A 27,440-nucleotide genomic window follows, 5' to 3' on the forward strand; every position below is an offset into this window, starting at 1 on the left:
CTGCTCCTGGTGCTCCAGCTCCTTCCCCAGCTCTGTTCCCTTCTCTGCGCACATTCCAGCCCCTCAGTGTCTTTCTTGTCCCCAAAGCTGACCTCAGGATTTAGGGTGCCTCAGCTGTGTCCAGCACAGGGGACAATCCCTGCTGCCACCCCAGTGCTGGTCCAGGCCAGCTGCCATTGGCCTCTTGCCCACCTGGGCACATTTTTCCACTGAGCAACTTTCCAGCCCCTCTTCCCCAAGCCTGTTGTCAGATGGCAGAAACTTTCCTGAAGTGTCAGTACATGGGGTTGGCATTGTCCCCTGAATTCCAGCTGTTAGCACATCAAAAGCCTGTGGAGAAAAACTGAATCCTACCTAGGAAAAAGAAAAATAAAGGTAGCCAAGACTCTGTGAAATGGCACAGGTTGCCCAAAGAAGCTGTGGCTGCCCTGGATCCCTTCAAGTGTTCCAGGCCGGGTTGGACAGGGCTTGGAGCAACCTGGGACAGTGGAAAGTGTCCCTGCACATGGCAGGGGGTGGCACTGGATGAGCTTTAATGTCCCTTCCAGCCCAAACTGTTCTGTGGTTGTGAAAGTTTTTTTCTTGTTCATGCTTATCTGATGTTAAGCCATTCACATCTCTATTTCTTAGTTGCCTTCAAAATGGAGAACACATTTTTGTGTCCTTTTCCTTGGCACACATTTCCTTGTCTCTGGGACCTTGAACAGTTCACTGGGAGTTGCAGATCATTTCCTTGTGGCCAGATTGCACCAGGCAGCCCCAGACAGCTGCCTCTGATAAGCTGTTTTGCTTAGTGCTAAACCTTTCACATTGAATTTTGAGCAGCATTTCAAGTGCTCCTTTCCTGTAGAACAGCTTAAGATATCCTTATATTTACATACAAACTTGAATGGGAAGAGATGTTCCTGTGGGTTGGCAGGAGGAGAGTGGATTTTGCTGTAGCTAGGAAGAGTTTGGACAGGAAATATTGACAGAAAAGATCAAAGCTTGAAGTGTCAATGGTCAAGAATGGTGCTGGGAGAGAGCACTGGTGGAACAAAGTCAGTGCTGAGAGCACTGGTGGAACAAAGTCAGTGCTGGCTGTTGTGGAAGCCTGTTGGAGATGTCCCCAGTCCCCTGGGGCTTGTGCTGAGGCAGCTTTCATCCACCTGTGTGCTCACCTCGTGACTTGGGATCATATTTCCCAAACTGAAAGTAGGCTGCACTTCTGTGCTGGGCTTTTGCTTTCTCCCCTCTGAGGGAAAACAAACAAACTTTTTACACAGTGTTTTTTCAAGATAATTGCTAAGAACCAGGACCACACTGGCAGTGCCTTTAGAAGTTTCCTTCTGCCTGTGCAAACTTGTTTGTGTGAAACTCTCTCTGTTTTATTTTTCTGTGCTGGGTCTTTGCTCTCTCTGTGTTAAAACTGGTTGTGCTTCAACTTCTTCAAGTCACAGAATCACCAAGGTTGGAAAAGACTCTTGGATTGAGTCCAACCATTAACCAGCACTGCCAGACCCACCATGTCCCCAAGTGCCACATCCACATGGCTTTTGGACGCTTCCAGGGATGATGATTCTACCACTTCCAAAAGGAGCACCAAGTGCTTTCCTCTGATCGACTGCCTGCTTACTTTGTGTTCCCTGAAGGACTCAATCCATGCAGGACTCAATTCCTGTCTGCTGGGGACGCTTGAAATTTTTTGTTGCTTAAATGAGGCCACCACCCTTTTCTCTTTCCATTCAGGTGAAATTAAAGTTATTCCAAGAGGCAAAATAAACTCCAGAGCCCCTGTAAATGTTTAATATCTTCCATCAAAGTCCAAATCTCTTTAGGAACTTTGAAAACCTCTGCTTCCTATTTTTTATTTGCCCAGAGAAGTGGAGTGAAATGGTTACTTGCAAGTCTTGCATGGGTTTTAAATAGCACTTGAAGACAATATTAAACTAACTCATTTCTCATATCACTTAAGCAAAGGAACTCTGATAATGTCCCATGTTGGACAACATTTGAGTTATTGCATCGGTGTAGGATTTAGTCAGCAACAACCTCAGCCTGCAAATGTTGTCTTTTCATGATTTATAGCACATTTCCTGATGAATCCCTTCCTCAGGAACATTCATTCACCTATGACAAACAAATGAGTACCAGAAATATTTGTGGCTGCTTTCCTGCTGCAGAGTCAGTCCCTGGGACTTTTCTCCTTTGGCATGAATGCAGCTGATGCTGTAAATTTGTCACCTGTTTGTAAAGACCATGACAATCCCTTAACCTCAGAGCTTCACTGATTTAACTGCCTGCAGACCACTTGGACCAACTGCTGTGAGTTACAGGAACATAATTGGGAGTTTCTGGTGTGGAGGGATTAAAAGATGAGAATCTTTAATTCACATTGATTTTTGTGCAGTTTGCTTGACTGAGTGTTTAAAAGAGTCACAGATTGCTTTGGGTTGGAAGGGACCTTAAAGCTCATCCAGTTCCACCCTCATCCATGGCAGGGACACCTTCCACTGTCCCAGGCTGCTCCATGCCCTGTCCAGCCTGGCCTTGGACACTTCCAGGGATCCAGGGGCAGCCACAGCTTCTCTGGGCAACCTGTGCCAGAGCCTCAGCACCCTCACAGGGAACAATTCCTTCCCAGTATCACATCTATCCCTGCCCTCTGGCAGTGGGAAGCCATTCCCTGTGTCCTGTCCCTCCATCTCTTGTCCCAAGTCCCTCTCCAGCTCTCCTGGAGCCCCTTTAGGCACTGGCAGGAGCTCTGAGCTCTCCCTGGAGCTTTTCTTCTCCAGGTGAACACCCCCAGCTCTCCCAGCCTGGCTCCAGAGCAGAGGGGCTCCAGCCCTTGGAGCATCTCCATGGACTCCTCTGCACTCTCTCCAGCAGCTCCATGTCTTTCTGCTGTTGTTCCCCAGAGCTGGGGTAGCTCTGCAGGGTCTCAGCTGAGGGGCAGAATCTCCCCCTCCCCTGCTGCCCACGCTGAGGGTTCAGCCCAGCACAAGGTGGTTCTGGGTGCTCATGGCCAGTTCTTATCCACCAGCACCCCAAATCCTTCTCTCAGGGCTGCTCCTGATCCATTCCCTGCCCAGCCTGCATCTTTGCTTGGGATTGCCCCAGCCCTGGTGCACTTGGCCTTGTTGAGCTTCAGGAGATCTGTAAAAACACTGTGAGCTGCACAGGTGTGTCCAGGTGTGAATGTCCCCACAGGAGTTTCAATGTTAGGATTGAAGTGCAGAGTCGTCCTGTTGAGCTGAAGCCACGTGATGCCTTTGGTTTCTGGAGCAGAGGAGAAAGAAGCAATGATAAGGCTTGGCAGGGAATTATGAATTTAGTGATGTAAGACATCAGTCTTGGTGACAAATGGAGACTTAGGAGGGAAGTGTTCATCACTCATGCTCTTGTGTACGTTGGAAGTAGCTCAGTAAATCATGCCTGTTATTTTGGCACTGCTGGTGTGTCAGGATGTTTCACTTCCATAAAAAATCATGCAGATTTTCTGAGAACTTCAGATCCCGGAGTGCAGCAAGTGCCAGATTTTTAAAGATGAAGAGATTGTTTGTACTCAAGGCAGAGAAGTGTATTGGACAGCCTGGGATTTGAGATCTGTGGGCAGCATCTGTGGGAAAGGCAGCCTAGCTGGGGCTCTCCCTTGGATTCTAAATGCTTTTGAGGAAAACAAGGCCATCAGGGATAAGGGAGTCTGGATTGCTGATGGTTTGGTTAGAGGTAGGAGGTGAAAGGTGAGTGGAAATGATCCCCTCTTGCTCTGAGGGGGGAGTTCACCCTGGACTAGGCAGGATCAACTTTAGAGTTTCTCCACATCATTCTACAGAGACTTCGGATCAGCAGCAGTCAGAAATAATTCCTTGCTGTGGTGCTCTGTGGAGCTACGGCTCATCTGCACCTTGAGTGGTGGCTGCACTTCTGCTCAGTGGATGCAGAGTAGCAGTGAAAGCTTTGTAGAAGGGCACTGAAGGGGATTGAGGGGTTTGAGTGGCTTCCCTGTAAATAACAACAGAAGTAAAACCTTCATTCTGTCAAAGAAACTGAGTGAGGAGCTGCATTGGAAACCTACTGACACAAAGAAAGTGAAAGCAGGGATTATTTCTGTTCCCTGTTTGGGTAGAAAATGAAACTAGCAGTTGACATACTCCAAACAAAGCAGCTTTATGGTGAAGCTGTGGAGCTCTTGTCACTGGATATTGCAAATGCTAACTTTATGTGGCTTCAGTTGCAGACTGGAGAAAGTCATGGAAGATAAATCCTGATGCTGTGGAGAATTTTTCAGACTCCACCGTCCTTGGGAAGCTGTTGCTGTGGGGTGGTTGGGAGGCTGAGGGATGTGATCTGTGCCTGCCATGGCTTTGGTCCCATGGCTTTTGGGAAGAGGTGCTGCACTAAGCGTTTTGGTGTGGCTGGGAATGTCTCCCACAAATGTCACAGGCCAGCAGAAGCCTCTGCTTCATTCAGTGTAACATGGATGTGCCAAGTTTACATCAAGGATGCTTAACCTTGAGCGGAGAGAATTTTATAATAAGTTCCTAAGATACACCTCCTGGCATTCCTGTTTACCAAAATACTGTGTGAGTGCCCTGCCTGGTAATGCCAGAAGGGCTGTGTGAACTCCTGAGGACAGAAACCACCAGTTCCTCTCAGACAAATAACCTGCTGAAGCACAGGGTGTTGTGGGCTGGAAGGGATCCACAAGGATCCTCAGTGCTGCTCCTGGCCCTGCACAGGACTGGGCTGGGCAGCTAAGGGTTCAGACCCTGCCTGACACCTCTCTCTCCCCCAGGTGACCTCTTGAGTAGCCTCTTGCAGAGCCCCAGTGCAGCCAAACTGCTGAACCAGCCCATCCCCATCCTGGACACAGACAGCGAGTACGTCTGCTCGCTGGCACTGGAGTGCCTGGCTCACCTCTTCAGCTGGATCCCTCTGTCCACCAGCATCACCCCCTCCCTGCTCACCACCATCTTCCACTTCGCGCGCTTCGGCTGCGACACTCGCGCCCGCAAGATGTCCTCAGTGAACGGCAGCAGCCACACCTCGGTGCTGGGCCAGGAGAGAGGCCGCCTGGGCGTGCTGGCCATGGCCTGCATCAACGAACTCATGTCCAAGAACTGCGTGCCTATGGAGTTCGAGGAGTACCTGCTCCGCATGTTCCAGCAGACTTTCTACCTCCTGCAGAAGATCACCAAGGAGAACAACGCGCACACGGTGAAGAGCCGGCTCGAGGAGCTGGACGAGAGGTAGGGGCAGCTCGGTTGCAGTGCCAGGGCCTCGTGCTTTCCCTAAAGGGCTGTGGGGTTTGTTTTAGGGTCATGCATGGTGTGTCTGATGGCCTTTTTTGCAGAGTACTGAGCTGGGGCAGCCGGGTGCAGAGGTAGGTGTGACAGGTAAGGGTCTGCTGGGGGCTCGCTGTGCTGGGGACCTGCTGGCCCAGCTTTGTGTCCTTTGCTGTCCTCTCCTCCCCTGTCCCCGCCCATTGCTGTCTGACTGCAGGTCTGGGGTGGCACCAGAGCTGAACCTGTTGTCACAGAACACAGAAGAGGCTTAGTGAGGTAAAGGCACTGCAGTGTCCCCTCTGTCCCCTCTGGTCAGTATCTGTCACTCTGCCCAGACCACACAGAGTGGGAACACATCCTGCGAGCCATGACTTGGAAGAAAACAGCAGTAGCTTCCTAACCTTTATCGAGCTGTGGCCATTTCTGATTCTTTTTTATTTTCACTTTTTAATTTTATTTTTAGACAACACCAAACCCAGTTTGGAGAGCTCTGTTCAGTGGTGAATGGCTCCACCTCCAAGGCTCTCCACAAGCTTTGCTAGAGGCAGCAGGGAAGCAGCAGCACCTTGGGAAGCTGTGTATTCTCATTTTCCAGGGTGTTACTGCCACCTTTTGTTCCCTAGGACAGCTCCACTCTCTTGGATCAGATATTCCTACTTGTAGGGGAGAAAGTGAGACTCATCTTGCTGTTGTGTTGAGTGGCTTTGCCTAGGTGTTGGCAGGGTGGTGACTTGGAGCTGCCTCTTGTCACAGGGCTGCTGACATTGGCAGAGAGGTTGCGACTGTGTGAATGTGCTGAGTATCTTACTATAGGTGCACAGGGGTGGAAATAAATTTCCACTCAGGAAAAAAACCATGTAGGAAAAAAGCTGTGGGTCCATTTGTTGAGAGCACATGCATGTTTCTATTGTAAAGTTCCCCTTTTCCTTATCTTTAGATAGAGATATGACTTCGGGATGGTAAATCCAGACTAAGAGGGAATTCTGCTTGCTCTTTTTTTTTTTGTTTGCTAGCTCTGACTTGTGTTGCTCTCTATCTAGAAATGAGACATGTGGGACTGTGCCACCTTTTCCTACAAGGCCCAGAGAGCCAGGAGTTCCCCTCTAGATTTCAGAAAAACTCCCCTGGAAACCCCCAATCCCATCTTTATCTGGGTTCTTTCTTTTATGGACAATAGCAAGCAGCCTTTGGGATCTTCAGTGGAGGGTCTGTAGCTGTGCTGGTCTGGGCATAGGTGGTGTTAGACATGTTATCCACAGGGGTTGTTGGTGTCTGGAGTTGTGAGATCTCTTTATTCATTGCTAAGGTCTGGATAGGGGTGGATCTAAGCTGTTCTGGAGGGTGGAAAAGTCTACCTGGCTTCTGGGGGAGTGGAGCTTTTATTTCCCCTTGTCTTCCCCATGGAAAAGGATGTGCAGATTTTCCTTCTGTCACTTAAGGGCACAGCTGTACTTTGTGTCCAAAACTAAAGGACTTCCTGCATGAAAGTGTCATCCTGGCTTGGACTAACAAAGTCCTGAACAAAGTGGGCACTGCAGAAACCACCTTCAGCAGATGGGTGGCCTCAGAACCCACAGGCCCTGGATTCCTTCCTTGGCTTCCTCTTGAACTGCTGGTTATTTTTGTTCTGTTAAAAAATCGGTCTGAATACTTTGGAACTGTCAGACTAGTCAAGAAAAGAGTATGTTAAAATTGCCTTTTGCTTCATTAGTGTTTGGCATTGAAGATCCCAAAATATGAGAGGTGGCTAGGAAGGATCCAAGCAATGGCTCAGGGGGCTTTGGGGCTCGCAGAGCTGGAGGACAAGAAAAAAATTCACTGCTATCAGGTCAGAGTCTGTTCAGAAAATAAAAATTAAAAGGATGAAGGAGGTGTTTGAGTCTGGACTTTTTTTCCTCCTGGCTTTGCTTTTGAAGTGTTTGATCTATGGTCAGGTGTGCTCAGTAATCTCCTGTCAAGTAGGCAGAGCTAAATAAAAAGGGAACTTCATCTTTTTTGCATATTCAAAGCAGTGTGTGGTTTTTGAAGGCTCATAACAACCTCCAGTGCTGCAGCTCTGTCAGCTGGCAGTGCTGCTGGTCTTGTTAGAAAGAATGGGGATTCCCAAAAAAACCCCAAACCCTCCAGAGTTTGCAGCAGTGCAAGCAGGCAGTAGAGTAAAACCAGGCTGTTCATGTGTGTCTGAAACTGTGCCCAGCCCAACTTTTTTATTTAAAGGTACAACTTGAAGTATTCTTGCACTGCAGAGCTCTGTGCACGTGGGAAGGCTGGAGCTGCCTGTGTGTGTGATGTGTGTGTGTGATGCTGCCATCCCTCCTGTGGCTGATGGAGCACTGAACTCTTGCTGTACAGGTAGAGCTGGAGATGATTTTTGACCTTGCTGAGTCAGGGGGTGTTTGTACTCCCCAATAAAAGCTCACCCCACTGAGGGCTTTGCCATTTGTCCCTCAAGAACTCTCTGTGGTGTACCAAGGTCTTGCTCTTGCCGCACTCCCTGAAGATTTGGTGGCAGATTCCTTTTGGGAATGGCACTTCCCACATTCCCTGAGGAACCCCATGCTTTGGAGCAAGATTTCTCTTCATAGCCCAATTCAGTCCCAAGCCTGGGCTCAGCTCAGGAACTCTTGGATGGCTGATCTCCACTGCAGGAGGAATTTTCCTTTCAGCTCTCAGCTGAAATTTAGCTGAGGAAATTCAGGAAATTTCCTTTCCAGCTCTCAGCCTGGCTCTCCCACCCCCTCCTGTAAATGTGCCCCTGTATTGCTGATTCCTGCATTAACTTCTTGCTTCCAGCTGAATTCCTCAGGAGTACAGTTCATTTCACTAATCCTGTCTCCATCAGTATGATGACCTTTGCTATTAAATTATTTCTCCAGGGTGGGGGGGGGGGGGGTTGTGTTTACTTGCAGGCCTGGTTGAACTCAATATTTATCTGAATTCAAAGTTGCTTTTGACTAGATTGTCTTTTCTGCTGTTTCAGGTGTTAATGGAGTGAAGGGTTGCCCATCCTGTAGGTAATTGTTGCAGGGCTTTATATTTTAATTGTTCTACTGGTGGTTAATTGTACCTTTCTTTTGAATTAAGAGGATTTTGAGTGGCTTTTATCAGTATTTCAATGAAATTGCTTTCCCTTGGGGCACCTTTGCTGTTTTTTCTCAGTGGTTTCTCCTTTCCCTTGTAGCTACATTGAGAAGTTCACAGATTTCCTCCGTCTCTTTGTGAGTGTCCACCTACGAAGGATTGAATCCTACTCCCAGTTCCCTGTGGTTGAATTCCTGGCCCTGTTGTTCAAATACACTTTCCATCAGGTACAGCCCCACACCCTCATTTTTTCCCAGTCTGTACTGTTGTCCTGTTGAGCAGGGTCAGCTTGTTTGCCCCAGTTAACCCAAAAAAAGAGCATGGAACTGGCCTTACTGGCACTTCCCAGTGGTGCTGGGGACTTGGAAATGGCTTCATGTGCTCTTGGATTTAGCTGGAAAATCAGAGGTCACAGGTAGTTACCCTGCAACAACAACTTGTCTGATGTTTAACTTTGCTTCTGCTTTAATTTTTTCCAAATCCTGGGAATGGACAATGTTGTCTGGAAAAGCCTCTCTGACTTTCTTGGTCTGTGTTCGGGGATGCTGTTCTTTGTTCTGAATATGGAGCTTTCTTGTCAATTTTAGTGTGAAAAAATGCCAAACCCTGTGGCTTTGGTCTGTGGTAGCTCTCTGTAGAAGCTGCCAGTGCAACTCAGCCCTATGTACATGTGAATAATGGCAAGGAAACAGCTTTATAATATCACAGAATCGTGGAATGATTTGGGTTGGAAAAGATCTTTAAGCTCATCTCATCCCACCCCTGTCACTGGCAGGGACACCTTCCACTATCCCAGGTTGCTCCAAGCCCCATCCAGCCTGGTCTTGGGCACTTGCAGGGATCCAGGAACAGCCACAGCTTCTCTGGGCAACCTGTGCCAGGGCCTGCCCACCCTTACAGGGAACAATTCTATCCCAATATCCCATCTATATCCGCTCTCTGGCAGTGGGAAGCCATTCCCTGTGTCCTGCCACTCCCCCCTTATCCCAAGTCCCTCTCCAGCTCTCCTGGAGCCCCTTTAGGCACTGGAGTGCTGGAAGCTGGTGTAGCAAGCCATGAGATGGGTAAATGCTGAGACCAGCCCTGTAATTCCTGGGTTCTGCCCTTGTACAAAAGCTCTTGCTCATCTTTTTAACAGCTTTAAATCTTTCCAATGATGTCCTGGAATTGTTTCAGTAAAGCAAGAAGCTCTCCCCACGGACTGAAGTGGATGTTAATTCTTGTTTTCGTTGTGTGAAATCCATCTTTGCATAGCTTGCAATATTCACTGGGAATTTTGGTGTCTTTCAGCCTACACATGAAGGCTACTTTTCTTGCTTGGACATCTGGACACTCTTCTTGGACTACCTGACCAGCAAAATCAAAAGTCGCCTGGCAGACAAAGAAGCAGTGCTCAACAGGTGAGGGCTGGGGAGCTGTCAGGGTGGGACAGCATGGAATCAGGGAGTGCTTTGGGTGGGAAGGGACCTTAGAGCCCATCCAGTTCCAGTTCTATGGGCAGGGACACCTTCCACTAGCCCAGGTTGCTCCAAGCACCATCCAGCCTGGCCTTGGGCACTGCCAGGGATCCAGGGGCAGCCACAGCTTCTCTGGGCACCCTGTGCCAGAGCCTCACCACCCTCACAGGGAAGAATTGTTTCCTACAGCAGTGGAGAGCTTTTGTGGTCACCATGGATGAGCTGTGAGAAATAAGCTACAGCAGCTTCATGTGTGGTTGAGTCCTTTCTTTTTCTAAACTCATGAAGTATAAAAAGCATAAATCTCAATGTTTCACACTCATTCACAAGAATTCAGGCTGAGCAGGTTTGGGCAGACAAACTGTAACTTACATATGTTGTGTGTGAACCTTGCAGGCAGAGGAAGGAAGCTTTGTAGTCTAAAATAGAGCTGGAGCACATTTGAGCCCAAATTAGAGGAGGAAACTACAACACAAGTTGCTTAATTAGTGTTCACACAGATCATGCAACTATTTAATGAATTAGAAACAAATTTTACTTAATTGGGATTTTAAATTTCCTCTTTAAATACAGGCCATGTTATTGAGAAATACAGATGGGAAGTCAGAAGTCCCACTTGCTTACTCCTGTGTGTATTAATTACAACAGTGGTGAGCAGCTCTTCCTTGGCAGATGCAGACCCTGAAGTGGGTGGGTATTGTTTGAGAAGGGTCTCTTTGCTGCCACTTCAAAAATCTGGTGAATATCCTGGTGAGTTGTTTGGGTTGTTGAGGTTTAAAAGCCCCACAGTTTGTACCATGTGAAGTTCTGCTAAGTGCAGAAGGAAGGTTCTTTCCCTTGAGCACCTTGAATAGGAGCAGTTGGTTTTTGAAAGGCAGCCTGGCGTCATAACCACAAAGAAATGTGGAACCACCTTAGAGCAGACAGCTCTTCCTTTCAGCCTGGGAACTGTGAGGTTTGAATTTCTCAAGAAGTAGATTTTTGGGTTTGAACTTCATGATTTGCTTCTCTACCTGCATCACGTGCATGTAATGCGTGTTGTCTTTGAATCACGCAGCCTGTGAGGGAGAAAATTGTGACAAAAAGCTGTTTCTAGATCTGTCAGACGACAAAACAATAAATAAAGCTTGTGAGTGGTTGGAGCTTTGGTGTTGGTCAGAGCTGCTTGTCCTCAGTGGTAGCTCCAGCTCCCTGAGCCGTGTGAACCCTGAGCTGGAAGTGGTTGCACCACAGGGGCACAGAGGAAGTTTCCCGTTCTGTGGTTTAGAAACTTTGCATTTTGTACACACTGCCACTTTTACTAGTGGAGAAGTTGCCAAATCCAAGGTTACACCACCTTGCCCAGAGCTTTCAGCTGCTTGGCTGGTGGCACAGCTGACTGTCACAGTCTGACACTTGGCTTGCATCATGCTCTGAGTCTGGTACTCTTTATTAATGCCTGTTTTTCCAACCTGATTTCCCCTAGAAAAGAGCAGGGTTTTTTTAATGAGACCCCTGCTGTTTTGAGAAGGAGGTTTTTAAAGGAAAAATCAAACCCCCCTTGAAATCCCTGAAGGTTGGTGTTGTGGCACCAGGAGTGATTGCATGCTCTGCTGATTTTGCAGCTTGGCATTATTTTGGGTGATCTCTGGGGTGCTCTGTACCAGCTCCCTGGCCCCAGAGAAGAAGGGATATTTCAGTGCCTGTAGGGTTGCAGTACAAGCAGGAAAGGTGCTGGCTTTGTTTCAGAGCACAAGGGCCTGAAGTGCAGTGCAGGGGAGGAGCACAGCAGCACAAACAGGCTCAAGGTCCCACCTGAGGCAGCACCAACTGCAGTACTTCCTCTGCTCCTCCTTCAGTCCCCAAAGCAGAGCAGCAGAGGCTGCTGAGGAGCAGCTCAGGCTGCAGGAGGCTCTTGGTGCCTCCTGTCTGTGGACACCTGGTGTTATTCCTGGCAAGCTGCTCCTGCCTTTCCTGTTTGGAGCTCTGGGGCAGTTCTATTCTAACAGCTCTCCCTTTCCCTTCCAGAGGCAGAGGGGTATCAGGTGTTGCCAAGGCTCTTTCCCTGCAGGTACCTTGTGACCTGAAATGAGCTGCTGTCTTTAATCCCAGGAACTGCTTGGTGTAACTGTCCTCTGCTTTACACATTTCCTTTTCTGGAAGGGTTGTATCCAACTCTTTCTCTGCCTTCTCCCTGGCTGCAGGTACGAAGATGCCTTGGTTCTGTTGCTGACAGAGGTGTTGAATCGAATCCAGTTCAGGTATAACCAGGCACAGCTGGAGGAGCTGGATGACGAGACCCTGGATGATGATGTAAGGAGCAGAGCTGCACCAGGACAGCTGCAGGGCCACATGTTAGCCCTTGCACTGGGAACACCTGGATGGCTTTTCAGAGCTTGTCCTTGGGAGTGTGGGCTAAACAGCTCCTTCTTCCCTCTGTCCTGGGTGGGGTTTGAGGTGTAAAACAGCTTCAGATGCTTGTCACAAAAAGGCACATAGAACAGACACAATCTTTGGGTTTAACTTAGTTCTTTTTGGGGGAAACATCTGGATTCTTATGTTCTGATTGTCAGAGGTATTTAGGTGTCCATGTCTGGACTCGTTTGGAATTTAAAGTGTTTAATTAATTTGGAATTAATTTGCTGGTCACTTTAGAATTTAAATACTAAAATATCTCTGAGGCAAAAGCTTGAAGCTCTGTGTATTGTTGGTGCTTCTGTTATTTCTTAAAGCTTATTTCTCCTAAGTTGGTATTAGTAAATATCATTTTAATGCTGATAAATGTCTGAGTGGAGTAGGTGACCAAAATGGGTGAGGCCAGAGTCCTGTGACAGGTCAGCTGTCACAAGAGGATAGGTAAAAGAACAGAGGGAATTTTACCACAAATGGGATTAGACAGAGTTTTAAATTCTGGGATCTTAAGGGCTGGTCACATCACAGTTTCTGAGCTTGATAGCATTTCATAACCAAAATAAATTATTTTCTTTATTCATTGGGCACCTGTGTCATCTGGATACTCAGCTGTTGTCTTATACCCCTGTAAAGACCATGGTGGTGTTTGGACGACTTTCAATGGTGATAATAATTTATACATTTATTGGTAACATTATCTAGAGCAGTCCTGGTGAAGTTGTCTTTATGTTTCAGAGACAGAGTGGCAAATGATGATACTTGCAAGGCTTTACGCTTTTGATATAAAACTTTAGAAGGGTTTTATTTCGTTGTTTAAGGGCAAAAGGGTCAGGACATGCTGCTTTTGATTCTGTTGTGTATTTCTTGTTCCATTTTTAGTCTCATATTAATGGCAGGTTTGGGATATGATGGTAACAGGCAGCTTCTTAATCACCTGTGAGCATATGAAGAGTCTGTTAGTGTTAATAGAATTGTTTAATTCACCTATCAAGTTATTGCCACTCCTCCCCCTCCCTTCTTCTGCACTGTCCCCCCAGTTTTATCAATTCTGTATGACTATAGAATGAATTCTATATGAAAATAAGTTTGAGTGGAGTGTGCAAGTTACATTTCTCTAAGGTGCTGCTTTGGGTTGGTTTGGGAGGCATTTCTCCCTCCTTTCCCTCCCTTCCCAGTGTCCCAGAGTCTCAGTGTTGCCCTGGGAAGGGCTGTGCTCACCCCGGTGTCCCTTTGCTTTGCAGCAGCAAACGGAGTGGCAGCGGTACTTGCGCCAGAGCCTGGAAGTGGTGGCCAAAGTCATGGAGCTCCTGCCAACTCATGCCTTCTCCACACTCGTAAGTCCTTCCCCAGGCCAAAAGTGCCACGTGCAACGAGCACCAACTGCTGCAGGGTGTTTTGATAGATGCCTCAGTGCCAAGAAAAGTAGGGAAATATGGGGTTGGATGCAAAACTTGGCAAGGGGAGATTAGAAATTGAAGGGAGAAAATTGTTTCCTTGGCTTTGTTGGATTTCTTGGTGTTTTGAAGAGAGTGCTTCCGTGTCTAAGTCCAGCTTGGTGGACATTCTTTAGAAATTCCCATCTCTCCAAGAGTAAACATTTGGCAGCAACACCTCCCTGCTCTTTATCTTGGCCTTTATCTTGGAGGCAGCGCTGTGAATTGGGTGGATAAGTGTCGTTTTAGGGCTTTAAGGAGAGTGGAATTTCAGTTTAATTTAAAGGCTAGATAAATGGTAGAGAAGAGAGGGGCCTTGGACAATTGGGAAGCAGATCTGATATGGATAAGTGCTTTGGTGGTGTAAAAGTTCTCTGGGTTTGTAGCATCATAACAGTTTTGAGGAGGAGATCTTGAGGCTGGAAATGTAGCCCAGAATTCAGAGCAGCCCGTGTGTTTTTGCTAGGTGAAAAGAAAGGGAAATAACAGCATTGGGATCTCAGCAAGAGCATTCATCCTGCTGGGAACACTGCACACCTCGACCTCTGAACTGTATTCCCAAGAAGCAGAGAAAACTGGGCTGCTGCAGAGGCAGGAGATGCCTGACCTGAAGTGCCTTTGCAATTGATATTTTTATTTAAGGAGTGAAGCAGGAGAAGGCTGTTACTAGAAGGAGGGAACAAAAGCAGAGGCTGCTGTGCAGCTTTGGCGTGAGTCAGCGGGAGGCACCAAGGGAGTGAGTGTTCCAGGGAGCAGATGGATCAGATGGAGGAGAGCATGTGGCTTCCTTGGAGTAACACATTCACATGAGGAGGGCTCTGTGGTTTTTTAAACTCCCCCCAGGCAGTTATGCAAAGACACTCCACTGTTAATTAGGCGCAGCTTGTTGGAAGCTGGGCAGGGAGTGTTTTCCTGAGCCCTGCATTGTTCATTCCTTTGGACTGGGGAATGTGGGAGGCTCTCAGGCAGTTCCCAATGCTTTTCCCAGTGCTGGTGGGTGCAGTGGTTAGTTTAGCAGTGACAAGTAATCAAGGCAGTGGACAGCAGCTGCTGTTTCTCTATCCCATGCTGGGCAAGGAAAGGCTGCAGCTCCTTCTGCTGATGGGCGAGAGAACTTCCATTAAATCACCCATCAATTTCAACTGTTTTCGCCAACAGAAATGAAATAGAGCTATGCGAGGCTGAAAGGGTTGAAAACTATTCTCCAGCTGAAGTATGAGCAGGACCTAGCATGTTTGCTGTCACTGCAGAGTGATGGAGCTGGGCTGATGCTCTGCTCCCACACCGGGGTGCACAAGGGCTGTGCTGTTTATTCCCCTGGCTGTTTACCCCATGGAATTTCAGCTGCTGCAGCTTGCTGGCAGACTGGTGCACTGCTTGCATTCTGTACCCTGGTAGAGGCACTGAACTCAACTTTCTGGTTGCTTATTTTGGGAGCTTCCTTTTGAGAAGCTGATACTTGCAGGTGAGGTGGGTGCAGCACAGAGCTCCTGCACTACAGACTCTGTCACTGCTTTCTCCTTGGCCTGGCTTGTACATCCAGCCTGGCTGTGCATTCCTAGTGCTGACATGCTGTGCCCTCACTTGCACTTGTCACACCATTGTCTGGTCAGGCTGAGTGCTGGGCTTAGTGGGAAAGGAGAGCTGCCCCAGGGAAGTGGCTGCAGGCGGGTGATCTTTGTTTTCCTGACAGCTGTCAAGACCTGGGAAGTTGTGGGATGCAGGATCAGCCTGGAGCCCAACCTACCCTTCCCCCAAATGTCTGTCTGAAGGCACTGGGGAGAAATGAGAGAGCTCTGCTCTGGCACAGCAATCAGTAGTTGGGTGTTACTGCCTGCCAAGCCCCAGGATCACACTCACTTCTTCCCTTTTCCAGTTTCCCGTTCTGCAGGATAACCTGGAAGTGTATCTGGGGCTGCAGCAGTTCGTGGTCACTTCAGGAACAGGTAAGAACCACCCTCTAACACTGTGCTTCTCTCTCTTTCATGAATGCAAAACCACTCTAGACCTGCTTAGGTGTTGCTTTTGCTGTATTCAGTTGATCTTAACCTGTGTGGTGTCTCATGGCTCAGTAGTTAAACTCCAACAGCAGACAGAAATGTCATAATACGATTTATTCTTAGGGCATGGTTCTTCCCTTGTTCTTACTTGAAATGAAGATCCCAGAGGTGTTAAGAACAGATCTGCAGCACCAAATTCTACAGCTTCTTCCTGAGAAAATAAGGAAAGCAGCAGTAGTGAGATCTGCATGAGGGGAGGGTGTAGCTTGAGGTAATATAGAAATTTCCTGGTGTGACCAGGGAAGGAATCTGCCCCATCTTCAATACTGCTGTAGATGGCAGAATGGTGATTGTTGTATAGGCAGTTCAGGAGAAAATATTCCCAGTATTAGGATCATTTCAGGCCCAGGATAAGCAATGTGTAGGGTTGCAGTGCTGTAGCACTATATTAGAAGCTGTATTAGAAGCTGTATTAGAAGCTGTCCTAGGGGCTGGAGCAGCAGCAGCAGCTGGGATGCAGCTCTGGGTTCAGCACTGGGTGGTGGCACAGAATTCCACAATGGTTCAGGTTGGAAGGGACCAGAGTGAGTCATCTGATCCAACTTCCCTGCTCATCCCAGAGCACGTGGCACAGGGTTGTGTTTTAGTGTTCATGGCACAAAATGGAGAGGTTGTTGCTGAACTAATTTAATCTGAGATTAAATACAGTCAGTAGAAAAAAAATATTATTTTGTCTGAAAGGTGGTGTTGCAGAACATACTTGCTTTTTTGGTAAAAGCTCTGGAATGTCTGAGCTCAGGTATCCACACCTGAGCAGCAGTGGGGCTGGCAAATGTAGTTAGTGGATTGTTTCTTGTACCTGAGAAATAAGGAGGTGCACAACACACTTCACATCAGAAGTGAAGTCACAGATTCACTGTCCCAAACCTGCTACTGGATCACTGAGACCGTAGGCAGCAGAGGGGGTGTGGAAAACCACCTTCTCCTGAGCTAGGATTGCTCCTGATGGCAGCAGAAAACCAGAAAGGCTCCAGTTTGTGGAGGAATTAACACTATATAGAAGGAAATAAAGGTGTAAAAGGCTGAAATAGTCGATAACATCTTTATTAGGCTTTGAAGTGTTGTCACAAGAGTCGAACTTCCTTTCCAAGCTACAGTGTTGCAGTTCCTTGGCCAGTGCTGCCATCTGACCTGTGACCCAGTGCCGAGCTCATTTCAGAAAAATGCTTGTCATGTCATTAGAATAAACTTTGCATTTCCTGTCACTTTGTCATCAGGTTTCCCATCCCCAAGAGCAGTATGGCTCAGACACAAAGCTGTCGGGATTTTCCCCTTGCACCAGCTAGATTTCCAGCTCTCAGGGCAGCCATGAGAGAATTGCTAATGTGTGGCTGTGTTGCTAAGGAGCTGCGGTGTCCCTGCAGGTCACAGGCTGAACATCACGGCTGAGAACGACTGCAGGAGGCTGCACTGCTCCCTGAGGGACCTGAGCTCTCTGCTGCAGGCCGTGGGCCGCCTGGCCGAGTACTTCACCGGAGATGTGTTTGCTGCCAGGTTCAACGATGCCCTCACCGTGGTGGAGAGGTGGGTGTGGCCAGTTTGGCACCTCTGCAGGCTCTGGGACAAACAGGGCTGCTTTCTGCCTCCCCTTGGCATGAGCAGATGGAGGTGGGAGAGATCTGATGGACAGAATGTGGCTTGGAAAGCCAATGGTGTGTGTTGGGCTGAGCCCCTAGCATGGGCAGCTGGGAAGGGGGGATTCTGCCCCTCTCCCCCACAGGAGACCTCACCTGCAGAGACCCCAGCCCTGGGGTACAGCACAGGAAGGATGTGGAGCTGCTGGAGCCAGGCTGGGAGAGAAACAGCTCAGGTGTCACCTAATTACCCCTTCCAGTAACTGAAGGAGCCAACAGGAAAAATGGAGAGAGACCATTACAAGAGCCTGGAGGGACAGGACAAGGGGAATGGCTTCCCACTGCCAGAGGTCAGGAATAGATGGAATATTGGGAAGAAATTCTTCCCTGTGAGGGAGGTGAGGCACTGGCACAGGTTGCCCAGAGAAGCTGTGGCTGCCTCTGGATCTCTGGAAGTGTCCAAGGTCAGGTTGGACAGGGCTGGAAGCAACCTGGGATAGTGGAAAGTATCCCTGCCCATGGCAGGGGGTGGAATGAGATGAGCTTAAAGGTCCTTTCCCACCCAAACCATTCCAGGATTCTGTGATTCTAAGTTTCCCAAATCCTTAGTGAGAGAAATAACTAATAGGAGGGATTAAATAAAATCAGTCACTTGAAAACATGGAGGGACTTGTGTTCCAGTATCTGCATTTGTGAGGCAATGAAATAACAAGTAGAGTTTAATTAGAGTTGTATCATTCAAAACTAAATCACCAAAACCTCCTTTGATGCTTGGACTTCATGGTCTTAGAGGTCTTTTCCAACCTTGATGATCCTGATTCTTCTCTTAAATGAAAAGCCCTGTGAGAGCTGAAGGGCAGACATTTTATTCTTCCTCTCCAAGATACTTAATTAGCACATAGTTACAAATGGCAGAATTCCAGGCCTTTACACAGGTTGTTTTTTTCATTTTTGTACAGGAGCATCTGACCTGTACTGTCTTATCCCAAACAGTGCAGTAGGCTCTGAATTATTTTAACCTAAATGATCAAAATCTCATTTGTGTGTTAGCTAAATGTTGCCACAGACTGGGGAAGAGCTGCACTAGATGAGGTGCTGGTGCTGATCTGTACAATCCCTTTGCTCTTCCACATGTGTTTGCACCTCCAGGTTGGTGAAAGTGACGTTGTATGGATCCCAAATCAAACTGTACAACATCGAAACCGCTGTTCCCTCCGTGCTAAAACCTGACCTCATCGATGTGTGAGTATGGGATGCACCCAAACTGGGCACCTCTGTGCTGTGGGGAAGGATTGAATCTCCTGGTCCTGGTGCTCAGCCCCCTCCCTGGCAGATATCCTGGCAAACAGCCTCTCCAGCTGTTGGCAGCTGCCTAGGAAAGCACCTTCCTTTAGCTGGTGAAAGTCAAGGCTGCTGCCAGCATTTTGGATTAGTCTTTCCTGCAATGGAAGTACCCAGGTCGTTTAAAGGAAAACGTGTTTGTGCTGAGAAGTAAAAATGTCCCTTAAATCAGCTCTGAGAGCAAACTAGGACTGTGCCCTGTGCTGGTGCCGTAAAAGCCTCGTTCTCTTGCAGTGTAATTAATGAGGAAATAAGAGTTACAACAGTGATATTTTAGAGAAATGGATCCACTGTGTAGTGTGTAGTTTATATATAAATCCAGCTGATGGATTTTTTGCTACCAAAATCAGATCTGTGGCTCAGGTAAAAGGTGTTTTTCCCAGTTGAGGGTTTCAAATCCTTGTCTTCCAAGACAAACATATGCCTTCCAGCTGTGCAAGCCATTTCTGGGACAAACAACTGCCTGCCATCTCAGCACTGACATTAAGTGTGAAATCTTGATGCTGCTGGTTACAGATCACCTCTGTGACAGCCTTTTAGGGACTTTCCCTTGCTGAGGCTGTGTAGCACAAGCCTGCTCCCTGCCAGCTGGTGTTTTGTGAGCAGAATGCAAGGTTTGAGCACTTGTTCTGCTTTGTAACTGCACCTAGAGCAGCTCCTTGAAAACTCCCACTGGATTCCACCATATAACTGTGTAACTAATGGGATTTCTCCTATTAGTCCCGAGTTAATGGCACTGAGTTTTGTGCAGAGGATGTTGTTCTGATGGTCTCTTTCCTGGTTTACAGTAATTTGGGAGGTGTTTCCATGATCTGTCAGTGAGGAGTTTTCATCCTTGTCTTTGATGTCCCTGAAGAAACCTGAGATTCATTTTCTAATGCTTGCCTGAGAAAGCAACACTGTCAGACATTTGGGGGACACCTCTCTGAAACATCCTGACTCAAAATGATAAAAATGGCATTATAAAGTGTGCTTATAGTCAAGCTGCCAGTTGATGATAACTTCACCAGTTTGCACCTTTGGCTTGGTGGGTCCAGAACCCCAAAAAGCAGTAAGGATTTTTTACACGCCAAGCTGCCAGATTTGCCCAAGAACCCCACTTGTGTGTCCCAGTGTGGTGTTGCCTGTGTCCCACTGTGTCCCTTGCTGTCCCCAGGCACGCCCAGTCCCTGGCAGCCCTGCAGGCCTACGCTCACTGGCTGGCCCAGTTCTACAGCGAGGTGCACCGGCAGAACCCCGAGCAGTTCATCTCGCTGGTGTCCACAGCGCTGGAGGCCATCACCCCCCTCATCAGCTCCAAGGTACTGCTGGGTTTGACTCCCCCAGGGCAGGGCAGCCAGCAGGGGCTGGGGTGGTTCTGGGAGCTGGTGCTCTGTGCAGAGCCATGGGAAGGGTCTTGGGGAGCAGTTCTGGATAGCACTGGGGGTCAGGCTGATACAAGAGCAAGCAACTTAAGCGTTTTGAACTCAGTGTAATGATTTTATGGCTTGAAAGCAGAGAAGTCTCTCTCTGATGGTATTAAAGGAAGTGACCTATGCTCTGGTTGACAAATAAATCATAGAATTGTTTAGGAAAAGCTCTCTAAGATGGAGTCCAACCATTCCTCCAGCACTGCCAAGGCCACCACTGACCCATGGCCCCAAGTGCCACATCCATGGCTTTTAAATCCCTCCAGGCATGGGGGCTCCAGCACTGCCTTGAGCACCCTATGCCTGACCAGCCTTTCCATGAAGAAATGTTCCCAATATCCTACCTGACCCTCCCCTGGCACAGCTTGAGGCCATTTCCTCTCCTCCTGTCCCTTGTTCCCTGGGAGCAGAGCCTGACCCACCCCCAGGTCCTGGCAGCTCAGTGTGCTGACACTGCTGTGTGTGCTGGTGTGACTGGACATCCTGCCCACCCCTCTGTCTCAGGTGCAGGAGAAGCTGCTGCTCTCTGCGTGTCACCTGCTGGTGTCCTTGGCCACCACGGTGCGCCCAGTGTTCCTGATCAGCATCCCAGCCGTGCAGAAGGTGTTCAACAGGATCACTGACACCTCTGCCCAGCGCCTCCCCGACAAGGTCAGTGGATCCACAGCTCTCTTACAGTGAGATCTCGGGAAGATGTGCCTCAGGTGGTGAGGGATAGCCTCAAAAAACAGCTGGAAGGGCAGCAGTTATCTCTGTATTGTGGATATCCAGGAACTGCAGTGATACTGTTTGTAATTAGTGATGTATTTCAAGCAGCAACTCAAGGGAAAAACACAATTGCACCTCTTAGATCTGATTCCTTTCTCACTTCTTGACACCATCCCAAATTCTGCATTGTCTCTACAGTACAGGCACATTGATATTGACCTCCACAGAGTTTTTTTATGAAACTTAAGTATTTATATTGCAGAAGTAATGTAAATACCATAAATATATTCCATTTATAATACTGAAAGGCTACAGTGGAGGCTGGGATATAGTTGTGTTGTGTGCTGGCAAGGACGCACAAAGTGCTGCACAAGTGCAGAAGCTCAGCATGTAAATCAGACAAGGAGTAATGAAAGTAGAATTATCTTTATTTTTATAAACAACAGAGATTTACTGTTGCAGGGAAGGGCTGCCAGAGCTGGGAGCTGGTTCCAGGCCTTAAATCCTGGAGCTCTGCTTCTCTCTCACTTTGCAGAGCTGGTAGTTCTCACTTGGGCTCACCTTGTGCCCAAGAACAGCGAGTACTGCTGGGGTCTTGGACAGCCATAAAATGTCACTTTACTCTAGGCTAGTGCTCTAGCAAAAATTAATTTGGAAAAAAAGTTAAAACATCATCTCTTTGCTTAATGTTGCCCAAAAAAGCTGTGGCTGCACCATCCCTGGGAGTGTTCAAGGCCAGGTTGGACAGGGCTTGGAGCAGCCTGGTCTGTTGGAAGGTGTCCCTGCCCATGGCAGGGGGGTGGAATTAAGTGTTCTTTAAGGTCCCTTCAACCCAAACCATTCCGTGATTTGATGGTTTTGCTGTCAGTCCAACCCTGGTGCTGTCTGGGGGCCTTCTACTCCCACATCTCATTATGGTGGGTACCAGGAATCCAGGATTTATATCCAGCTGTGTGGGTTTTTTGGGAGCTGGAATCTCTCCTCCGTGTCCAAATAGCTGTGCAGGGCTCACCCAGAACCTCCCACACATCAGAGAAGCACAAAGCAGGGGTGGAACACGATGAGCTTTAACCACCCTTCCCACCCAAACCATTCCATCGCTCTTCCCACCCAAACCATTCCCTGCTGATGATTCCTGTCCCTCCCAGGCCCAGGTGCTGGTGTGCAGGGCTCTGTCCAACGTGCTGCTGCTGCCCTGGCCCAACCTGCCCGAGAGCGAGCAGCAGTGGGCTGTGCGCTCCACCAACCACGCCAGCCTCGTGTCTGCCCTCACCAGGGACTACCGGCAGCTCAAGGCCACGGCCAGCCTGCCCCAGAGGAAGGTGCAGCTGGAGGACAGTAAGTACCAGTGTCCTGCTCACTCCTGCTGCAGTGGGGAGTGGCATTAAGCTGATTTTCCAGTCATTATTTTGGCTGAGAAACCATTCTGCATATGGGAAAGGAGCAGTTTGTTTTTTCTTTCTGTTTTTAGAGGCTTTTCTGCTGTGTACAGGGCATTCCCACTCCAGGTCATGTATAAACTCTTCTGTTAAAGTGCTGCCTTCCTAAGGAAGGTGGGATCGAGGTTGGGATCAAACTTTGGATAGCATGGATTGCATTAGGAATACTGGACAGCCTCATGCTGTAGTATCAGGAATACTGGCTGGAAGCATTGTTAATGGAGATCATGGTTATTAAAAGCAAAGGGGGGAAATAAGAATTTCTTCCAGGCTTGGGAAGTACTGTAGAGGGTTTGTTTGTGTAGGAGGAATGCAAGGAAACCCCTTGCAGGGATTTAGGGGAATGCCTGTATATGTTTTGGGACTGTTTTTGGTGTGTCTTTTGGGTTTTTTTAAATCGAGGATCACTTTAAAAATTGTTCAGAAATCCACAGTGTCACACATCAGTTGTTTCAGTTCCTGTGTGTGTGAGCTGCATTTCTCTTCCTCTGTTACCTCTGAGCAGTTTTGGCACTCGCAAGAAGCATCACCCCTCTTGTTTTGCAGCCAAAGTGATCATCCACCAGACACTGAGCGTTCTGGAAGACATTGTAGAAAGTATCTCTGGAGAATCCACCAAGTCGCGGCAGATCTGTTATCAGTCGCTGCAAGAATCCGTGCAGGTCTCACTAGCCCTCTTCCCAGCTTTCATTCATCAGTCAGGTATAACCTCAGGCCAGGGGTCATGCTGTGAGTAGCTTTCTGAGCTCCTGCTAACACCCAGAGCAGCAGCACAGGGTTGTGGTGTGGCTGTGGAGTGTGTGGGGTTGCTGTGCCTGGGTGTGCTGGGAGATCTGGGCTGAACCCCACAGCGGGGAAGGGACATCCCTGCCAGCCAGGATTGTCACAGTTTCAGAGGAGCTGATCCTGAGCACAAAAAAAAATGCTTTAAAGTACCCTCTCTGGCTATATTTGCCATTTACATCTCCTGCAGAAGCATGGAGACAAAGAGGAATAGATGTATTCAAATTAGGTCAGATGATGTGGGATTTGGGGATTTTTTTTTCCCTGAGATGGAACCAGGACTGTCACTTGGCAGCATTTGGCCAGCAGCTTACATTTTGAGTCACATCAGGGTGTTTCCTTATGCTCCATTTGGGGTTGGGTGGGATTTTGTCAGTGAAGGGGGTTGAGGGGAGACAAAAGCAGTGAAATGCAGACAGGATCCAAGGCAGCTGCAAAGGTGCTGTGACTCCAGGGAGCTGTTGACTTCAGAACAGGCTGGCAGCCTCATCAATTGCCATTTATTGGCTATCATAGTCTGTATGATGGAGGAGTTGAGCAGTTTGTTGTGGTTATCCAATCTTTGTTGGGATGGATGAAGGATTAGCTGGTTGCTGACCAGCTCAGTGCATCACTGTGTGCTCACTTCTGGAGATGGAAGGGTCCTCTCAGCTCCTGCCAAAAAAAAAGCTGGGTTCTGTCTCCTCCACCCTGAGCTGTGTGGATGTTTTGGATTCCCTGGTGTTTCCTGTTAACCCTGTACAAGCAGTGAGCAACTGGAGCTCCCCTGAGCTCTCTCCCAGCGCTCTGGGCAGGCAGAGCACACTGAGGGCTTGCTGGCAGTGCTGTGCTTGTTCCGAGGGGTTGGGTGCTGCCTGTGCTTCCCTGGCAGGTTTGGGGAGTGGATGCACAATCTTTAAGCCCTGTAGTACCAGCTGATGGTTTCTGTTTCTAAGACAAGCCTGCTGGTAAAGTCCCAGGAGTAAATGGGGTTCCCTGAACAGGAGGAGCAAACTTCAGACTTACATTACTGATGCACTTGGATGTTTCCTTAACACATTCTTTTTGCTTTTTCTCTTCTCTTAGATGTGACAGATGAGATGCTGAGCTTCTTCCTCACCCTGTTCCAAGGCCTGAGGGTGCAGATGGGAGTGCCTTTCACAGAGCAGATCATACAGACCTTCCTGAACATGTTCACCAGGTACTGGCCAGCACTGGTCACTTCTTTCTTACCCCTCAGGGTGGTTTATCTTACAAGCTGCTCACCCAGGGGGTCCCTGGCCCTAAGGTGGGCTGTTTCAAGCCTTTGCATCCAGACTTCTGTCACATCCCAGGGCTGAATCAGAGGAAAACACTTCCAAGTCTGGAGTGACCCAGTGCATGCACATCAGTCATCCATGCCATCCAATTGCCACCATGCAATTCCAGCTCTCCCACAGACTTCCTGGCTGTGTGGGATGTTGAGCTGGGCTCTTGTATTCCCTACTTAGCCCCTGCCCAAGCTCTGAGGGTGTCCTTTCACTCATATTTTGTTGGGGAGGAGGGTCTGTCAGTCCTCAGTCACAGCCTCCCTCCTATCTGTGCCTTCACCTACTTGGCCTGTATTCACTGAGCATTTTAGAGGCATTCCCTGTTTTCCAGTAATCCAGCTGAGCCTGCAGATCTGTGGGAATCTTCCTAATGCCTGTTTGTGTCCCAGGGAGCAGCTGGCAGAGAGCATCCTCCACGAGGGCAGCACCGGCTGCCGGGTGGTGGAAAAGTTCCTGAAAATCCTACAAGTGGTGGTGCAGGAGCCAGGCCAAGTGTTCAAACCCTTCCTGCCCAGTGTGATATCGCTGTGCATGGAGCAGGTGTATCCCATCATTGCAGAGGTAGGGCTGCTCTCCCTGGCCAGGGAATGGGAAAGGGAAAGGGAAGGCATTGCTGGGGGGTGGCTGCACTGAAGCTTTGGCTTTCCAAGAGCTGCAAGTGTCAGTGCCTGTGGAGAGAAAACACCCTGTGGGGGAGTAGTGAGTGGGATTGGAAGCAGTGTGGGTGGAGGATTTTGTCAGGAATTTCAAGAGAAGCTAAATTAGGGAGGTGGTCAAAGCAGGAGGTAAAACTCAAACTCAGCAATGTGTTCTGAGCTTGATCCTACAGCTGCTGGGTTCAGTGCTTCCTTAGTAGAAATGCTGCAAAGTACTGGGATGGCCACTGGCAGTGGGATGCAGGGACTGGGTGGGATTCCAGCAGAAGAGCTTCCTCTGAGCTCTGCTCCCCTCTCCTGCCAGCGCTCATCCCCTGATGTGAAAGCAGAGCTGTTCGAGCTGCTCTTCCGGGTGCTGCACCACAACTGGAGGTACTTCTTCAAGTCCAGTGTGCTGGCCAGTGTCCAGAGGGGAGTGGCAGAGGAGCAGATGGAGAATGAAGCTCAGTTCAGTGCCATCATGCAGGTAACTCACCTGTTCCCACCGTTACCCAGAGCCTTTGCTGCAGTGCAGCACATGCTGCTTGGGGCAGTGCATTAAACAAGGAATCACAGAAGCATCGAGGCTGGAAAAGCCCTCTGAGACTGAGTCCAACCATTCCCCCAGCACTGCCCCCCACCACTAAAACATGTCCCCAAGTGTCACATTCACAAGGCTTTTAAATCCCCCCAGGGATGGTGACTCCAACACAGCTGTACCAGGGCCTGACCTGATTTCTTTCCATGAAGAAGTTTTCCCAATATCCAGACTAAACCCACCCTGACACAACTTTTCCTTTTGTCCTGTCCCTTGTTCTCTGTGAGCAGAGCCTGAGCCCACCTGGCTGCACCCTCCTGTCAGGAGCTGTGCAGAGCCACAAGGTCCCCCTGAGCCTCCTTTTCTCCAGGCTGAGCTCCTTTCCCAGCTCCCTCAGCTGCTCCTGGTGCTCCAGCTCCTTCCCAGCTCTGTTCCCTTCTCTGGGCACACTCCAGCCCCTGAGTGTCCTTGCCATAAGGGGCCAAGTGGACACAAGAGGGTGATGGATTCAGATGTGTCTTGAAGGAGGTTTTGCTTCTAGGAACTGCCAAAAAAGAAAGTTGCTGAGGGGTGATCCAGCTGCTGAGCTCACAAGGCACAGTGCCATACAGGCATGAGGAAGGAATGTTAATTCCTTTGCAAGCCTCATCCTGCAATAAAAATACATTACTGACACTGACCCATTTAATTCTGAGTGTTGTGGTTGGCACTGGGGAAAGTTGTCAGTGCAGGAGAGTTTTCCTGAGTGTCTGATGGTTTACAGGGACTTGTTCTGTGCTGTACCACGGGATTTGGTAGGGAAAGGTCAGTGGGTAACACCTGACAGGCTTTGGCGTGGGAAATATAGAATCATGGAATACTTTGAGTTGAAAGGGACCTGAAAGCTCATCCCATTCCCTTCCACTAGCTCAGGTTGCTCCAAGCCCTGTCCAGCCTGGCCTTGGACACTGCCAGGGATGGGACAGCCACAGCTTCTCTGGGCACCCTGTGCCAGGGCCTCACCACCCTCGCAGGGAGCAATTCCTTCCTAATATGCCATCTATCCTTGCCCTCTGGCAGTGGGAGGCCATTCTCCCTTGTCCTGTCCATGCAGACCCTTGTCCCAGGGCCCTCTCCAGGCCCTTGGAGCCCCTTGAGACACTGGAAGGCAGGGACAGTGCCAGTGTGTGCACAGAGCCAGCACCAACCTTCTCAGGCTGGGAAAATGGAATTTTTAAGACTAACAGACTGTTCCACTTGTTACTTAGGTCAGAGCTGGCCAAATGAGTTCCCTTGCAATTCCTAGATCACCTTAGGATGCAGGTGGGAGGACTTTGAGAGAGCTGCCCCATCCTGGAGTGCCTGGAGACCCCTCTGGTGCACATGTGGAGAGGGAACTCTTGCCCTGCCATAAACTGTGTCCTGGTTCTCTCTGGCCTTCCCTTCTGTTGCCACCTTCTGGTGTGAAAGAAGCCCAGGCTGGGCTGTCCAAGCTTCTCTTTCACCTGTAGCTGTGTAACAGTTCCAAACTCACCTGAATGCCTTAGTTTGGAAGATATTTATATCATCATCTCAGTTCAGGCTGGGTGACAATACTGCACTGCTTGTTTTACTCCTTGGCTCTTGTTGCTCTGATTAAAAACCCTTTAATGTTCTGTCAGTGTTCCCACAGCCAGTGCTTTGTGTGGGGGATATTAATAGTCTGTGTGCTGCTTTCCACCTGAGATCTAAGGCCAGAACTGGCTCAGTCTTGTTGGGATCTAGGTCATTTTTGTCCATTTGACAATAAATGGGTCATGTGGGAGAAGAAACTCTTCTGTTCACACTGCCTGGAAGAGGAACTGTTAAAATCCTGCTGTCTCTGTACAGAGCTGACCTCATCTGCCTGCATCCCCTGGAAGGTGTTTTGGAGGTGTTTAGGGTGGAAAAGATGTTTGATCACACACTGGGCAGCCCTGTCAGACCAACTGAGGGTCCAGCAGAATTTGTTCTGGGCTCTTAACTGCTTTGGTCATGTCCAGCACAGGCTCACAGGGCCCTTCTGCAAATTCTAATT

The 27,440-nt window shown here is 48.8% G+C and overlaps 1 protein-coding gene across 2 annotated transcripts in view; it reads left to right on the forward strand.

Annotated features, from left to right (window-relative positions):
* Positions 1-27,440, forward strand: part of XPO6 (exportin 6) — a 55,959-nt gene that overhangs the window by 24,563 nt on the left and 3,956 nt on the right. For both annotated transcript variants that reach the window (XM_085075094.1, XM_085075095.1), the window contains exons 7-21: positions 4,778-5,231; positions 8,449-8,575; positions 9,639-9,748; positions 11,989-12,097; positions 13,438-13,530; positions 15,506-15,575; positions 17,054-17,213; positions 18,413-18,505; positions 19,761-19,905; positions 20,518-20,664; positions 21,870-22,059; positions 22,707-22,862; positions 24,009-24,123; positions 24,622-24,793; positions 25,193-25,354. In XM_085075094.1, the coding sequence (XP_084931220.1) occupies positions 4,778-5,231; positions 8,449-8,575; positions 9,639-9,748; positions 11,989-12,097; positions 13,438-13,530; positions 15,506-15,575; positions 17,054-17,213; positions 18,413-18,505; positions 19,761-19,905; positions 20,518-20,664; positions 21,870-22,059; positions 22,707-22,862; positions 24,009-24,123; positions 24,622-24,793; positions 25,193-25,354 (2,303 nt within the window). The remainder of the gene's footprint in view (positions 1-4,777; positions 5,232-8,448; positions 8,576-9,638; positions 9,749-11,988; positions 12,098-13,437; positions 13,531-15,505; positions 15,576-17,053; positions 17,214-18,412; positions 18,506-19,760; positions 19,906-20,517; positions 20,665-21,869; positions 22,060-22,706; positions 22,863-24,008; positions 24,124-24,621; positions 24,794-25,192; positions 25,355-27,440) is intronic.

Source organism: Lichenostomus cassidix, chromosome 14 (genome assembly GCF_008360975.1).
Source record: "Lichenostomus cassidix isolate B80296 chromosome 14, HeHo_3.0, whole genome shotgun sequence".
NCBI lineage: Eukaryota > Metazoa > Chordata > Aves > Passeriformes > Meliphagidae > Lichenostomus > Lichenostomus cassidix.